Below are 17,244 nucleotides of genomic sequence, written 5' to 3'. Positions count from 1 at the left end.
TAAATGAAACGTGTATTTTATTAATGATTAATCATTTGTGTGTGTGCCAAGAAAGACATTTCTTGCTTGCTCTACAGGTATTACGACACAAATTCTTGAAAAAGACTAACGTAAGTCACTCTCGTGTGACTAATATAGTAACAACCATCTGGTGCCAATGACAAATGTCAAAATAAAATGCTCATTAAAACGGGTCACAAAAAAATCACATCAGTCATATTCAACATGCGGTATTAATCATGCGTGCCGCCACAAATGCTGGATCAATGAAAACAAAACACATTGGACCTCCTTGGGCAGCTGTTGTCACCACATGTCTGTTTTGTGTGTGTGGGGGGGGGGCACACAGTCAGGGGTCCTTGGAATTGTCCTTACTTTGTGCTGATGCGTCTAATTAAAGTGCCCCCTAGTGGTCAAATGGCAACAATCTCTTTCAGCAACCCTGCATGTACAGTACAGTAGGTCGGGTGTCAGTGTTGTGATAAATGAAGATGCCATCTCTTCCTTGAAAATCAGGCAAAACGTGCATTTTCTCCACACACACACAAGTGAAATAGAATATACAAGGCTGTGAGTCTAAACACGAACAAGGTTTGTATTTACAGCTGAGTCAAAGTAGTGCTAAGCCCTTGAGGTGTGTGTATGGGGACTCCATCCTGTGCTTCAACCCCAAATAAAGACATAGACCAGTAGGCCAGCACATTGTTGTCATACATCCTCCCGATGTCAGTGCAGGGATAAGAACACATTCTTCTTTGGCTGGTGTTTAGGAAATGTTTTCCAAAGGCCAGTCCTGCATGGGAAATGTTTGTACAGTTGTCATGCTGTGAACAAAATACAGTAATTGACACGCATAACTACTGATTTATGATGCAGGTTTTAGACCACATTTTTCCCTTGCAAGGGCACTCATTTCTGTCATTAAAGGTTTTTTAACTTTACCTTATCCATCTATTTATCTAGCTTACTTTACATATGATGTATGCACCCTATGCTTCTCATCTGACACTTAAAAGTCTGATCACCTTTTGTTGAGCTTGGCTATGTAGTCCTCCATTTTCACAGTCAGGCTCATGCATTCATTCAGCAGAGCATAAAAATATATCTTTAATGAATTTGACTTGCTGCCCTATACGACTGGTGCCGCTTCTCCATGGAAGGACGGCAATGACCAGCACTTTCCAGCTCACGCACACCACAATCCCTTCAAGATGGACAAAAGTCCTGCAAGCACCTCCGGTATATGACATTTCTGTATGTTAATACCTGAGCACGCCGACAGTGGTCTGGGCTAAGGCATGAAGAGACGCTCACGGCAGCCTCTTCTTAATTTTCTGCCCAGTATTTGATGAGAAAATGTGCAAATGTATTTTTTTTAATTAAGAAAATGTTTAAAATGATTGGAATTGGTGGAGTCTACAGTTGAACGGACAATTCTTTATTTTGCTATTGTTATCTTATTTATTATTATTATTTTGAAGCTGGGCCTCACCTGCCTTTCCCTGACAGCATGTCACTGACTCAATACAAGCAATTTTAATTCTAACATTAATAGGCTAGAAATGTGGCACATGCGGCTGACCAAGCATTTGAATCCAGCCCGCCAGTTGCTTTCTAAGTATTTCAACTTTTAACATACAAACTGACAACATGACTTGCAAGTCGGATTTCTTATTTCGTAAAAAAAAACAACAAAACTGTAAAATTAAATGACATAGTTTGATGTGGTCTGATGTTTAAAGTGCTCCTGAAAAAAGGGACATGAGAACATACAGCTGATAGTATAACACTTTTACAGATAAAATTAGACAGGAAAATTATGAGCATAAATTAGTGTGTGTGTGCGTGTGTGTTAAATATATGTTCTGGCCCCTGGACAATTTTGTTAACGCAATGCGGCCCAAGAGTCAAAATATTTGCCCAGCCCTGGACTAGAAGGTCCATAAATAAATATATAAGGCGACTATGTTGCCAATTTATAACACGTTTCTCCCCTGTCGTCATCTTGACTTTGTTTTTTTCTATTTGAAATACTGAAATATACAGATATAATTTATTTTCCAATATTTTAAATACCAGTACATTTTTCTTCAGAAGAAACAAAGGACATTCAGGTCTGTTATCCAACAAATCATCAGTCACTTTAAGCACCCTTTATCCTCTTTAATTCTGGTTTAAAAACCATGTATTAGTCTGATTGCTTCACTTACAACTCAAGCTGCAATGCCTCAGCTGAGACCAACAAAAACAGACATTATCATCTTCTCAGGTCTCCATTCCGGTCAGACAACAGATGTTCTGTTCATCTGCCATGGCAACCTCAGTCAGTGCAACCATGAGACAAAGTTGAGAAAAGTGAGCTGGGTTAACATACATTACATTTTCAGGTAGGCACAAAGTCAAGAGAAATCACACTTTGACCATCCTGCCAGGATCTCGTTCATTAAGGCGTACCTAATGGTGATTTAAGACCTTATGAAAGCTAGAAAGCAAGCTTTTCAGATATGATTCTATCACTGCTGGCTTTCTGTAATAAACAATGTCTCCCGCCTTTCCGCTCTGCTCTATTTCACATTTGTTCCCAAATACCTTCCCTCCAGTTTCAACAGCTACAAGAAAATCCACATTTCCATGATAAATAAGTTACACACACTCACACACACACACACACGCACACACAGAGGAGATGTTTGGGTAGTTGCTTGGCACATTCTCATGCTTGACCGACCTCCTACCATCTAAACAACAATACAAGACACAGCAAACAGGTCTTCTCACACCAACAGTTCAGTCTGGAGGCTTCAGCATGTCCAGGAGATATCTGATTGATCATCATCATCTGCCCAAATAACAGGAGCTGTACAGAGTATCTTCACACACTGATAATAAAGATGATCATTTCATCTGTATATACTGTATCTTAATATGCTGGTACCAAGTATTCACAGTGACTCTAAAATAACATTACAAGAGGAAGTTTGAGCATCGAGTGTCTTAAGTGGATGTGTGAAATCCACCGTAAAGAAGGTCTTGGTTTGGGTGGAACTCTCAAGAGCTGCCTGGGCGTTCGTTGGCACTGAGGAGAAGCAGTCCATCACTTGTTCATTTTAAACACACCTTGAAAGCGGTGCCTTTAGCGGTGGGCACAAAAAAGGTGAGGTAAGATAGCGCGGAGAGCATGGGCGGGTTAAATAAAAATCCAATGCGTGCCTCTGTCCAGTGCTGATGTAACCAAAGAAAGTGCAAAACACAGAAAAAGACACATCAAGTTAGGAAGATATCCACTTGCTGCTACCACTCAGGAGCCATACGGTATCGCCTCCGGTGGTCACAACACAGTTCACTACAATATTCTGACTAGAGATTATGTTTTCCACTTTAGGTGTTTGACTTTGACACCTTTAAAAGCTGCCGTGACGCCTGCAGGAGGACTTCTACAGTATGGCTGCTACAATATTGAGTGAGGTTAGAGCAAAGTTATGGAAGGAAGCGGTTCTTTTCCTGTCATTGTGTGTTTTTCAGGGAGGTATAGCCCCTTTTTCACTGCAAGCACGCACACACACACCTGCACACACATACACAGGCTCACTCTGATAGATTTTCCTTCCCCTCTTTTCGTTTAATGAAGGGATACAGTACTACTGAGAAGCAAGATTGTTGCCTAAAGGCCTCCTTTTTCTTTGTATTTAACATTTTGTCTATTTTAAATGACTTTCCGCACTATCTGTGCAGGACAGAGCATAGCGACGCTACTTCACATTTAAGTGGTGATATACAGTATAAACACACACACACTTAGTATGCATGTGATTCTACAAACTGTGTGTGTACACTTTTGGTCATTTTATCAGATAAACATGCTATAGGGTGTACACACACTGTCTTAACTGCCACTTAATATGCAAGTGCTGTTCAACCCAGCTTGTCAAGTATTTGAAGCAAAGTACAGTAAGAGATGCACACGCATGCGGCTAACACACACACACACACACACACACACCAAGAGACACACTCTGGCAACAATAACCAGAGGTGCAGACTTGTTAGGGAATGTCATTATGTTTAAAGGAGTCAAATTGCATACACCTTCACCAGCAGGCAGGATCGCTATTCACTCTTCATGGAGGATATGTTTGAGGACGGCGCACACAATTTGCATCATTCTGTTGCTGGAAGGAGCGTGCAGCCGGCAGGTGGACGCTAACAGGGCTTGTTCACGTTGCACAGCAGCTCGGTGACTTTGATGAGGCGTGCCACGGTGCTCTGCGATTCCTCTTGCAGCCGCTGGTTGTTCTGCCGCAGGCTCTGCACCTCGGCCTGCAGCACCGCCTTGTCCTCCTTCTCCTGAAAGACACGGGCACACAAACAAAAACAAAATGCTGTCTCTCAGATCGCTGCATGTGGCAGGAACGGAAAGGGAAGAAAAGGAGCGAGAGGTGCAGGTTGAGTGCATTCGGGGACACGAGTGGACACGTAAAAAAGCCTCAACTAGTCAAACACCACCAAGAGTGAAGCAGTGAATTACATATTAGGGTCAACATAAAATAGTGCTGAAACAAGACACATATTGTCATTCATCAGGTTGGACTGCTATTGATTTCTTGCTGCTTTTATCCATTCAATGCAGCATCATAGATGACCACAACATAAGACTAATCGTCTCAGTCTTAATAAGCACATTAGAACCTCGGTTTTCGTACAGCCTGGTTTTCAACAAAATTATTGCTAAAAATTAGAATCTATGCAGGGCGGCACGTTGGAAGAGTGGTTAGAGCGTAGGCCACACATATAGGAAACCCGAATTCAATTTCACCCTTCCAAAACATGAGTACTCGGTTAATTGTTGACTCCAAATTGTCCATAGGTATGAATGTGAGTGTGAATGGTTGTTTGTCTATATGTGCCCTGTGATTGGCTGGTGACCAGTCCAGGCTCCGGCACGCCCGCGACCCTCGTGAGGATAAGCGGTAGAAAATGAATAAATGAGAATCCATGCACTGATGATCCAGTGGTTCTCATTTACCGTACTTTCTGTCATGCCTACCCCAGGGGACAGAAATGCTCTCTCACCCTCACCACCTCAATGCTACTAATAGTACAGATCGAACCCAAAAATGAAACCAAGAAAATCCAACAAAATAGAGAGTTGTGAGGCATACAAGCATATTCAATAGTCAAATTGCATGTTGAGTATGACAAATTTGCACATGTCGGCAGGTATGCACTAACATTGAAAATTCTACCTACCTTTTACCCCGCCCTGTAAGTTCCCCAAGCCCCTCCAGGGGGACCCACCCCACTATTTGAGAAGCTGGTCTATGTGAAGAATGGATAGTGGTTCTTGTAGAGTTGGGACGGTTAAGGCATATTCCGACGAGAGTCCTTTAATCATCTTTATTATGTGTGTGTGTATGTTTTATTTATTCACAGAAAGCACACAGAACAATAAACACCTCTTTCACTTTGCTTTCTGCATTTATGACTACAATTCTTCTCTGTGATTTGTGTTATATTTTTATGTAACAGTTTAGGTAATAGATTTTGGGTTTTCGTCTGACCGTCTGGAACTGATTAATGACGAAAAACCGAGGTTCTACAGTATCGTACCATTGTGTGCAACAAGTCAACCGGGTTCTAATAATAAGGTCATGTCAAATTAAACTATCCATGTACAATCATCAGACAACTACATTGATCCGACAGCGGCTTCAATTCAACCGTGTGTGTTAGTAAACCGGTTAATCAATACATTGGAAAGGCACCCATTAGATGAGTCAAAATTGAAGAGTCACAGCATGCGGTCCCAGTTAAGCACTTTTATAAATAACTTTTCATATAAATTATAGGTACGGATGATCGTTTTGTCCACACACACACACACACACACACAAACGAGACAAATTCTGTACAGTATTGACAATTCTCAATGCAAGGCAACTTTGTGTTGAGAGTATTTTTGTCAAGCAGCAGTTTGCAGAAATAAAAAAAAGTCCATATCTCAACACATACAATGTTCTGTTGACATCTACATGAACATAACATGGACTAGTGCAATAGAAATGTAAAATAGTAATTACAGCTTTCAATGGTGTGAAAATGACAACAGGGGTGGCAACATATTACAATACCTGTGCAAAAAAAAAAAAAAATCTATTAAGTTGTTGTATGTGAGTTGGCTGCCACAATACAAGATTGCATTTGGTGGGACTCGAACATGTAAACAAGACACAAAAACCACCTGGCTCCAGTGTTTGGACCTGCTAACTCTGCTGTGCAATTCATTCAAAATACAAATACAGCAAGAAAGTTTGAAGCATTCATGAGAGTCAAAGCACCTTTTGCAGGTCATCCTGCAGCTTCTTCAGCATGGCCTCCAGTTGTGACACCTTTTCTTCCAGGTGGCCTGGAGAGTCACTGCAGCACAAGAAAAAAAAGTGAGTACATATGCACACAGTACTTGTTAAGTAGAGCTGTTAGTGCATTTGAACAAGCTATTCATTTGCAGTCTTGCTGTGTTCCATTCTAGTTGTCACCCATGCTGACCTCCATGTTGGCCTGTGGGTGAACCCTAACCGTGCTCTGAATAGTTCACACACAGGAAATGTCTCTTGTTATTTTGTGTGGAGGAAACTAGACATTGGCAGTGACTTGGACACGCTGTTGTGTAAGTGTGCACGTGTTTGCTTTCTCCAGGAGGGCTCTCCCGCTGATTCAGGAAAATCTAAGAGGCTGTCTGTCTACAGAGATAGTAGAGATGCTATAATGACAGTATTTGTTGCATAGCAACTCAGTGACCTACCTCTCTTTTGTGCTCAGCTTGCCGTCCGTCTGCTCGGCTCCTGATTGGTCTGCAGCTTTACGATCTATGACGAGAGAGAGAAACGTTAAGGCAAATTATTAGCCTTAATCAATGTTAGTCATTTCAAACAGGTGTACCTAACATTATGGCCGGTGGCTATTCTCATAGTAATTTCACCAACCCGACATGAGTATGAAGTCAGTGGACTATATGATGTCATTAGTGTTCTCCTGATGTGCCTTTGACATTTACATCATCTCACAGTTAAACAGCTGCTCACCCTCGCGTGACAAAGCCTCCAGGATGCTGCGGCAGGCTGTGGCCAGGTCAGCGATGGACTGCCACTCTTCTTCCGTGGAATCTGTCGTCTCTGAGAGAACTGAGAGCAAGATTTAAGAATCAGTTCAGCCCCAGTGTGAAACACACATCTTAATATCATGCATCTGGGGCAGGAGGAAGACTGCGACAGCACATTTTGAGAGAGGTTCTCAATGTGGCTTAACAGTGACAATAAGCAACCACAAGGGGGTGCTGCAGCGTTCATGCCATATTATACACTCGGGCAGATGTTGCCACTTTCTAAGCACATTACATTGGTGCCTGTGCTAAATTACAATGGGTTATCGAGTACGGATATTAACTTGACAAAAATACACCTATGTTGCCATATGTGATGATGGTTTTTACATAATATTTGGCCATTTTTAAAGTGTAAAGAATAGTGTATAATAATACAACACACATGATCATAAATCTGACAAGATGTGTCCACTCATGGTTGCCAAATAATGAGGCTGATCTCAGTGGAGGTACAGCAGATGGTATTAAGAGCAGTGTTTTGATGTAAAACTCCACCCCTCCCACCGCCCATCTGTCCCCCATTTTATCCCAGCCCCGGCAGGGGGTGGTAGGAGAGCAGGGGTGATATTAGATTAGCGTAGAACAGGGGTAGCGTGGATGGACGAAGGACAAAAGGAGATGTGGCGGGGAGCAGAGGGAGGATAATGAAGAGAGCAGTTTAACACAGAAAGGATTTTGGGGGTGAAAAAAGGCATCCGGGGCTCAAATCAGGCAGGGATGATTTGCACACATGTAATTGTTTCATTTTGGCATCATTTGTTTGAGTGCATAGGTCACAATCGTTTAGTCTGACGCAAATTTATCTGCTTAAAAAAACACCAGGCATAAAATGCAACATTTGGCACACAACATAAACAGCTATTGTATTATTATTAATTTTGTATTTTTGTGGTGCAGTAGCAGCTCGTGTGGAGCAGTTTTACAACACTGTAAATTACACCCACAATAATAAATACCTCTTTCATGAAAAAGGAGATTATTAGTGTTGTAAAAGTGTTCATTCATGGCAGAGGTCATAAGATACCGCAGATGTATCTAAGTTTTATTGATTACAAAGTCAGTCTCTTACTCTTGGTGATGGAGTTGTGAAGACTTAAGGCTCGTGAATTCCTCTCAGCACGGTCCACACACGACAACCGCGAGGAAGAGATGGACGAGTCGCTCGCCGAAGCTTTGTCCTCATCGAAGTCGGCCGCCATGAACTACAGATTGAGATGAAGATAGAGATTTAAAGAAAGTGGGGGCACAGTATCAAGGAAAAAGAGCACATCCTTTCATCTGTCTTTCACCTGTTCGTCCTCGAGTGGAACTTTGGGTTTGACTGCCAGTATTAGATCAGGTGTGGCATCTCTAAGCTCTCCTATGTTCTCATAGATGTGCCGGTCCTCCTTTAAGCCCACGTTGCCGTACACATGACTGGAAGATACCAAGATAGACATGGGAGGAGCAAAACACCAAACAAATCTGCTTTAGGACATTTTTATCCACTGCAGAAATCTAAATTAAACAGCAAATGAAGCACTCTAATCTGCAGGATTGCATTGGTTCTTGTCTGATTTCACTCCCGCTTTGTTAAAATGATCCTTTGTAATTGCACATTGGAGTGCACTTTTGTGTAGTCCACTGTATTACTTGCCAACATGTTAAGTGTGTTTGGAGAACTGTGCTTCCTCCATGCATGACCTACTTATTCTGCATGTGTATTTAATCATTTTCAATGCAATCACGGAATTGTAGTGATTTCATCATTTCTGGTCTTGCATTAAATTTACACACACACACACACACACACACACACACACACACACACACACACTGGTGTCCTTTCACTTGTCCTTTGCAGGAAAATGAGGTATAGGATTCAATTATATTGAGTCACTGGCAGTATGAGGTTACGTTTAGCCTTGCTATATAATTTAAGCGCTGTATGTCATTACTGGATGCCACTAAATCAAATGGATCTCCCCTATAAAGCTGTTTTTGCAATGTGAAGCATTTCTTATTCATTAGAATTTGAGACTTTATGGTTTTGCTAAGACTCACCCCTCACAGGTATTTCCGTAAGATGAGTGTCGTTCTAAAGAGATGCTGCGTGTAAGCTGTGAGCTCTCTTGGTCCTCATCGGACCTCTGGTCCTGCAGAGAAGAGGCCCGTAGCAAAGGTAAACTTGGCAGTGCCAGGAGCGAGCCCATGTCCTCTCTTTCACTTTGCCGGTGAAGCTCAGCTGCCTCGTCACTCTCCCCCTGGACTTCTGTGTTGTCCATCTCGATGACACCATGCACCTCCGTCTCCTCCCCCTTCTCTTCCTCCTCTTCCTCCCTCTCATCCAGCACCCAGGCCTCACTGGACTGGTCCTCACCCGGCTTACACTCTGCGTCCTTGATTGCTTTCTGGTAAAGTTCAGAGAAGCTCCTGAAGAACATGAAGAAAACCTTCTTTAATGTTACTGAATGAGGTGGATAAAATGATGCTGTTTAATACAAACGTATTAATTATTAAATATTAAAAGTATTAAGGCCACAAAAAATATACAAACTTCATCACACAACACTGTTTCTTGCCACACTTATGACTTACAGCAATGAACGGACGTATAACTTTGCATGGATGACCTAAGCATGATGCATGATGACTGAGCTTTTCGATGAGTTCATTTTTTTAAAGTTAAAATAATGACAGCAGTTGTTACTACAACTAATAATTTACGTTCATGCGTAAATGTAAAGACACCTGTAAAATAGATTGCAGTAGATAAGCTTTTATACATATGATAAAAGAATCCCAGCTCCCATGATGCTTAGGGTGCCATAACAGGAAGTATGTCTGAATCAGGCTATTATGAAATGTTTGGATCATTTGAAGTCTTATGCAGCGAACGTGTTTTGATCTGACAAATCTTAAGTAAGTTTGATCAAATAAAGAATCAATACAACGTCTACTTGGAATATTACCTGCATGTCTAAATACAGTATACTACAGAACATTGCTTGCTATTTATTACAATTATGTTTGCTGTACTTTATATAAATCATGTAAATATATTGGTTACTACTGCAAATATTTAGTTTTCCATTCCAGTGGGAAGGCACACTGTCCATTATTGTTACTCATCCAGGTTCAATGTACATAGAGTAGAAGGGGGAGAGCTGCAACTTGCATGGGTGTCCACTTTAAAAGCATTCTGTCCCAACAATGCTCTACGCACTGATAGCTTGCTGTTTCTGCCTTTTCTCCACCTGAATGCAAATTGGTATTGATTAGTCATCAGCCAGCTGGTTCTGACGCTGAATGTGTGTGCTTTCCCACGACAGTGTCCCACCTCACTCTCTTTGTTTCGAGTCACTATAATCGTCAATATGATCTGAAAACATTTTGGCCACTTCCTATGTGGCACTCATGCCACCATTATCACATTTCCCCCGTGAACTCTGCAGCCTGACCCACCTGCGGGGCTTCCCGTTCTCGTCCGGCGGGATGACGGTGATGTGAATCTTGTGTGCCGTGCGGAGCAGCCTGGTCCTCTCCTCTGTGCTGAGGTGGACCAGGGAATGCCCGCACAGGCGAACCACACGAGCCCACAGCTGGAGGCCACCGCTCTCTGCATAGCAGAATCGCTGCAGCTCTGTCACAAAGCCCTCCTCGTTCATCAAAAAGCCGGGCTGGCCCACGCCGTCACGTAAGGGAGTGACCTCCAGAGCCTCGCACCCCCGGGTAACCAACTATGGGGTAGAATAATTCACTTTAGTGAGTTACTTTAGAATTAATAGAGGTGTGCAAGGTCCATTCTGAACATCCACTTAAGGTACCACTTATGATTCCTTGCCCGATAAAGTGCTTCAGGCTGCAAACTTTTAAGTAATTAATGAATCATAATGTGATAATCACCCACCTCAAGCCTCTGCACCACCTCTTTCAAATCCTCAGCCTGGTTCTCCATCACACTAATCAACACCGACTCTCCACGCTCATAGAAGATGTCCAAACAGGGTCCTCCTTCTTTCTTTTCGGTCACCGCCTTCCATCCAATGACATCCCTGCAGGAGCAATTAAACACCACCCTGCGTGTGCACCTTTCAATGAGCACCACCGACTCGGCTGAGACACCCAGCAGACAAGGAAGCCTGTGCTCTTCCTCACTTTCATCCGCGCTGTCCACCATCACAGCCCACACCAGCGCCCCAGCACTGTGCAGCTCCGCCCCCTTGGCTCCCTTCAGCTTGTCTTTGCGCTTGCCTCCTAGCGAGAGCAGCGGGAACTTCGTAGAGGAGTCAATGGGTGTTGTAGTCACATAGTTTTCAGCCAGGTCCTTCAGGTATTCCTGTCGCGTGCGGGTAGCCATGGAGCGGAACTTCTCAGACTTTTCTGCTGCATTCTCTGCATTGACTGCCTTGGCCAGAAGGAAGTCTCTGAATGCAGGCGAGCGAGGGAAGCGGGCACCCTTAGGGAACAGCGGGCCAAATAATGGGATGTCTTTAGAGCGTGTTACGGCCACCCTAGGAGGGAAAAGGACAAAGAGGAATGACAGATTACAGAAGAGCAAGTGTTCAGTCTTTGTCCTGTTTTTTTAATCCGTGAAAGGACATGTTTTCCACAAAAAAGACATCTAATTCCGACTGTTTATGAATCATTTTACATTATCATTCATTAGTGGTGAGACTGTACACATTTCATTTGTTTTTAAGTAAGTGTTTGAGGCATATTTACAGCTTAAATTGTGTCATGAGTGAACAATGGCAATTGAAGAGAGAAGGAGAAGGTTCTGGAGCCACATCTAATCTAATAATCTAATCTAACAGTCACTTTTATTGGGTTTGGTAGATCCCGGGAGGGCTCTACTATATACTATATACATGCAGGTTCTTCCCTCGTGATCATTTAAAACAGATGTATGTGGTTGTGCAAGAACTATACGGATAAGAATGATTATGATAACAGAATGTAAAACATCATCAAAACAACAGACCTGTAATAGGTGTTGTCAGTGCAGGGCTCATGAACTTGAACAATGATGAAGACGTGCTGGAAGTGAGAGCGGATAGACTTTGGAGTGAAGGGTAATGCACCAGGCTCCTGGAACACGATGGTCACAATGTCGTTGCCAATGTGTCGTTTCCTCAGCAACTGAAACCAAAACATCGTTAGGATTGTTATAAAAGCACTCCAGGCTTTCATAAAGCCAACTAAACAATAATAATAATTGTTTTGACTAGGGATGCTACGATTGCTTTCCGTGAAAAATAATTTCTACTCTGACCACAAAAGTCAATTACCAGCCTCTCTCAGCGGTGGAAGACTACGAGTGCTGTCTCTCACTGACCTGGAAGTCCTGCTAGAGTTCCTACCATGTTCTCTGACATCCAAAGTCTCCTTAAAGAAGGCGTCTTATCCTCTAAGTGTCACGAGTGATATAATGTATGTTCTCTTTAGGGTGATTTTATGGTTCCTTTTTTCCATACCGCATTGCCAATAGAACTTGTCACAAACAAATTAATAAATTGTATAATTAATCCATGTGACCGGTGTCAGCCCTGGATGATCCTTTTTACGTTTTCAGAAGAAATATTAATGTTTGTTTGACATCCCTGTTTCCAGAAGCGAATAATAAAAAAAATGTCCATCATGCATTAGAAGTTAATAGCAGAGCTAAAAATAGATTGTAATGTGCTGTAAAAATACAGTCATTAGCTTCAACATTAGCTATACTTGCAAAATGATGAGATCAATACAAGAGCTGTATTGAAAAGACTCCCTTAATAAAGATAATGTAGTGCATTACGCTGAGAGATATTTCTACTCTCTCAGCACCAATAATTAATATGGCTACATTAATACTTCTGACAGTGTTACTGAATAACAAGCATTATCTTTGTAATGGAAGAAGTTTTGATACAGCTCTTGTATCGGATCTCGTTAGATGGTAGAGGTTTACCTAATGAAGTGTGTGTTGAGTGTACATGAAGCGTAAGTAAGTATATTCAGCAAATAACAGCTTAAGATCCCAAGCTGTAGCAAACATTAAGCAGGCAGTTTAAACATGACATCTCCTGCCTTTTCCAAGTTTTTGTGTTAATCTATATCAGCATGCCGTATCCAGTTTGTGAATTAAAGGCTTAAACTGCAGATAGCACACAAGACGCTGATAATGTTCCTAGTCCATGTGAACACAGGGGGGCAGGATTTTTATGTCATGTACATTGCAGACTACAGAGGCTCCTTGCGAAGCATTTAACCATGTCGTGTTTTTATGGACTTTTTTTATGCTTTCATGTTTTAGGACTGATATGTGTAATATTGGCTGTAGTGACATGACAGCAGTGAGCACTGAATTACCTGTTGAGTGTTGTTGGCTGTGTAGGGCAGCATGGTGGACACGTGGAACATGATCTCATAGTCCTGGTAGCGCGTGTAGAGGGAATGTGTCCCCGTAGAGTCGGCTGCACAAGTCAGGATACAACAATGAATGTAAACCAGCTGTGAGATAATCAGCAGTGATGGTGCTAATGTGCATACATGACTCAAATGATGATGGCTTTGTGTTATCTCAGGCTGCCACTGATGGCCTCCTGATAGAGCCTTTGCTATAACGTGAGACACAGCTAATAGATCGGAGTGTTAGCTCACTTTTGTTGTCCAGCTGAGCTCGGTATTTCTCCCAACCCTTCAGTCTCACGCGATCCCCGAGCAAGTCCAAAAACTCCTCAAACGCCGGCCCTGAGCTCTCGTTGTTGTACATGTCCTCCTCTGAGCTCTGGCCCGCCCGGCAGTACATCACACCGACCTTTCGCTGGAAATTCAGCTAGATTACAAAACACAAAAGGTAAGAAAGCATTATTGTAAGCATTTATGAACATGTTGTCACGTTCATATTTAAGCCATTTGTAATAACTGTGTGTCAAACTTATAGTACATATACGTATATTAAAACTCAAATGCCTATCATATATCTTGGGCAAAAAAAACTTAACATGGAATCATGTTGGAACTTCTTTTAATAGCTAAAAGGAAATTCAAATTTAAATTTGCAAAGTCCTTTCTTGAAAAAAAAATGCAAATGATTAAAATGTGACAAATATTTAACCAATGGATGAGGACTGCACTCTCTGGGTGTGGTGTTTTCAAAGTACCAGGTAGATAATAAGAAATACTTGGACCTATTTTGATCTCAGAACCTGTTTGAAAATGACCAATTCCACAGTGACAATGTTATTCACCGGTGTCGCTCACATGAATCCCTTTTAATCCTCTTCATCTTCCACCTCCAACAAGTAATTATGTACTTGTTCTGTTGAAAATGCTGCTTTATACGCAGAGAAAGTCTTGTTTTTCTCACTTTCTCTTGTGTATGTTCTCCATGTATGTACAATAGTAAGTTGTTGTATGTCTGCTATATCTAATCCTGAAGGCGGAAAGTGGTTAAATGCAGGTGGTCCATGGTTTACAGTGTTGTGAGTTTTGGCATTTCGCTAACTGTAACATCTACATGGTCATTGACAGGATGCCAAGGTAGTGTTCGATCAATATATTGCAAAAACGAAACAGGCTACTGTCAGATAAAACAACATCAACAAACTCAACTGCCCTCTCTGCACAGAGCCATCCTTTTATTTCACTTGCATGCGCACTGTTAGGCCTCAGCTTGATATGTTCATGGCCTGTCGGAAATCACAAAACTCTCACTACGGGGTCTCTGAGCATGTTAAACGACCAGCTCCTGACAGTAATAACCAAGCAGTGTAGTGGTCTTATTGTCGCGTTAGAAAGCTCAATAGTTGTTTTGATTACATTTTTATCACTTTTTATTATAATTCAGGGTTTCCGCGACATTTAATTGATGGTGGCACACATCTTTAAGAATTCCATATTGATTCCATTTACTGTAGAGGAGAAGAAGTCATACTTGATTTGGTTCAGGATATGCCAACATTACAGTTATAGGTGCTCACCCCTTGTTCATCCAGCTTCAGCAAGGTGTCGCGGACCTTGGGGGAGTTGGAGGCCAAGCGAAGGCAATGCAGGTTGAGTTCTGGCATGATAAACTCCAGCAGCCTCTTGGGAGACAGGCCTCGAGGGGTTGTGTGACGAGCGGCAGAGGGCACGGACTCCTCCAAGATGGAACCTCGCAGCGTCTTCATCTGAGAAGAAGATTCAGTCCCAGGTCATATTTTCCATCATCCACTTTCCAAGAGGTGAACCAAAGTTGAAGTTTACCTCTGTGGTGCGAAAGATGATTCTGTAATTGTACTGAGCTCCGCTGGTGCCTTCTTTCTCCTCTCTGCGGAAACTGATGGCGACTGGACCTAGGCGATCATCCATGCCAAAGAAATTCTGATGCTCTGAAATGACAAAATAAACTAATAAACTGCATCCTCATGACGGTAGAATATATGACATAGTTCCCATGTGCTGAAAAAACATGTACATTGAAAGATTTCTGTCCCTACTGATTACTTCACGCATGTCACAAAGCATTTTAGTAATAGTAATTCTAACTAACCAGCAAGACTATCTTAACGTTTTCTTACCTTTCATGTAGAAATATTTACGATAGTAATGCGCCCCCAGATCTGCATGCTCTATGAAGTAGTTGCTTTTTCCCTGCTGCTGGACATGGCTCTCTCTGGGCTCCTCCAGGACCGACACCGCGTCGTTGGGGGTCCGCGGGCTCAACCACAGTCCCCGCTTTGCTGGGAATCGTCCCAGACCGACCTGCTCCTCTCCCCCAGTTTCATTTCGGAAGTGGGGGCAACTGAGTAGAAGCTCGTTGTCGTTGCCGTCACCTTCGTCCAGCAGCAAGGACTGCTCAGGGTCATCCACGCCCCCCCCATTGCCCACTCCACCTTGCGCAGGTGAGGAAGGTGTGGCCTGGGAGAGGGGTCGCATTTGGGAGGCAGCGGAGGCCCCCGAGGTGATATTCTTTTTGCGTCCAATGCTGTCTCTGTTGGAGGCCGCCTCTGTGAGGTCAAAAAGGATGCTCTGGACGTCGTAGTGTGCAAAGTTCCTCACCCAAGCGCCACCCCCGATGTTGTCATAAGGACCGGGTTGAGGGATTTGAGGGGGCCCAGATTTGGACTTTTTACTCAGTCCTTCAGGCTTGGGAGGTTTGGCAGGTTTTGGAGAGTCCCCAGTTGCAGAAGACAGACCTCTAAAGAATCCGTCTGGCTCTGGGGGGTTTCCTTGCAGTCCTAAAAGCAGGAAGGGGTCTTTAAAGCGGAGGGCATTAGGGCTCAGGGGCTCCTGGTTCGCAGTTCCTAACTCTTGGACTTGAGTCTGTCTCTCCAGTGAGGATAAGCTGCCATACTCCCTGTGCAGCAGCACACCCGAGTCCCCCTGAACCCCCACGCCCACCTTATCACAGACCACCCGAGTCGCCTTCCCCCCAACCTTCCCACCAGAGTCCAAGTCTCCTAAAGTCACGTCACTGTTACTCCTCTGCATGATGTGGCCTCGACCCACCGCCCGCAGTGTCAGACCCGCTCGACTCGGGGTCAGGTTGTCTCCATCTGACCCGTCCCCCTCTCTCCTGGGTGGCCACTCCACCACACCCACTTCCCGTTTGGGATCAAAGTTGACAGCAGCCACCGGCGGCCGCACATTCTGGCGCCTAAACTTCCGGACGAACAGGTCATCGGACTGCATTGTGCCTGGGAAGCCGACTCCGATCCAGTTTATTATTATCCAGAGGTGAAGATGGAAAGCTTCCCACTCAGTGAGGGCAACACATATAGTCCTTTTTTAAAAACACTTCAACACACAGTGGAGTGTGAAGGATGAAGATTGGTGCGAAAACAGTGTCACTGCGGAGGTTCATCCAGGTGTGGAGTTGTGAGTTTTGGTGGTGATCCAGGAGGTGTTAGGTTCCGCTTCCTGCGGAACAAAGATGACCATCACTGTGGCTCAACTCTCCTTCCTCTTACACGAGGCCCTGTCTGCGTACCCAACATGGCATCCGCTGACTCCTCAGTGCCTGCATAGAAAGAAGAGATGCATTTTAAATCTTTCAGTCAAAATTGATCCCATTTTGACAAAATTTGCCAGGGTCAAAATTACGTATGTTTTATAATATTGGCCGACCGATATTACTGGCA

At 43.2% G+C, this 17,244-nt stretch overlaps 1 protein-coding gene across 3 annotated transcripts in view; it reads right to left on the bottom strand.

The window, feature by feature from the left end:
- Window positions 1-2,153: 2,153 nt before the first annotated feature.
- The window catches only part of zmp:0000001168 (signal-induced proliferation-associated 1-like protein 2), a 28,780-nt gene continuing 13,689 nt past the window's right edge, over window positions 2,154-17,244 (bottom strand). The window contains exons 2-17 of one of the 3 annotated variants that reach the window (XM_058086872.1): window positions 17,094-17,123; window positions 15,682-17,023; window positions 15,368-15,492; window positions 15,103-15,291; window positions 13,781-13,955; window positions 13,490-13,593; window positions 12,123-12,280; window positions 11,049-11,652; window positions 10,604-10,878; window positions 9,203-9,571; window positions 8,449-8,575; window positions 8,229-8,361; window positions 7,080-7,178; window positions 6,800-6,863; window positions 6,336-6,414; window positions 2,154-4,344 (exon numbers count right to left, since the gene is read on the bottom strand). In XM_058086872.1, coding sequence (XP_057942855.1) covers window positions 4,201-4,344; window positions 6,336-6,414; window positions 6,800-6,863; window positions 7,080-7,178; window positions 8,229-8,361; window positions 8,449-8,575; window positions 9,203-9,571; window positions 10,604-10,878; window positions 11,049-11,652; window positions 12,123-12,280; window positions 13,490-13,593; window positions 13,781-13,955; window positions 15,103-15,291; window positions 15,368-15,492; window positions 15,682-16,795 — 3,759 coding nt within the window. In that variant the 5' untranslated portion in view covers window positions 16,796-17,023; window positions 17,094-17,123 and the 3' untranslated portion in view covers window positions 2,154-4,200. Of the gene's footprint in view, window positions 4,345-5,801; window positions 6,129-6,335; window positions 6,415-6,799; window positions 6,864-7,079; window positions 7,179-8,228; window positions 8,362-8,448; window positions 8,576-9,202; window positions 9,572-10,603; window positions 10,879-11,048; window positions 11,653-12,122; window positions 12,281-13,489; window positions 13,594-13,780; window positions 13,956-15,102; window positions 15,292-15,367; window positions 15,493-15,681; window positions 17,124-17,244 lie in introns of those variants that run through there. The other 2 variants (XM_058086870.1, XM_058086873.1) reach the window with 2 other exon arrangements.

This window comes from Doryrhamphus excisus, chromosome 11 (assembly GCF_030265055.1).
Source record: "Doryrhamphus excisus isolate RoL2022-K1 chromosome 11, RoL_Dexc_1.0, whole genome shotgun sequence".
NCBI lineage: Eukaryota > Metazoa > Chordata > Actinopteri > Syngnathiformes > Syngnathidae > Doryrhamphus > Doryrhamphus excisus.
Note: the sequence above shows the minus strand (reverse complement) of the source record. Positions and strands in the feature narration are given on the sequence as shown.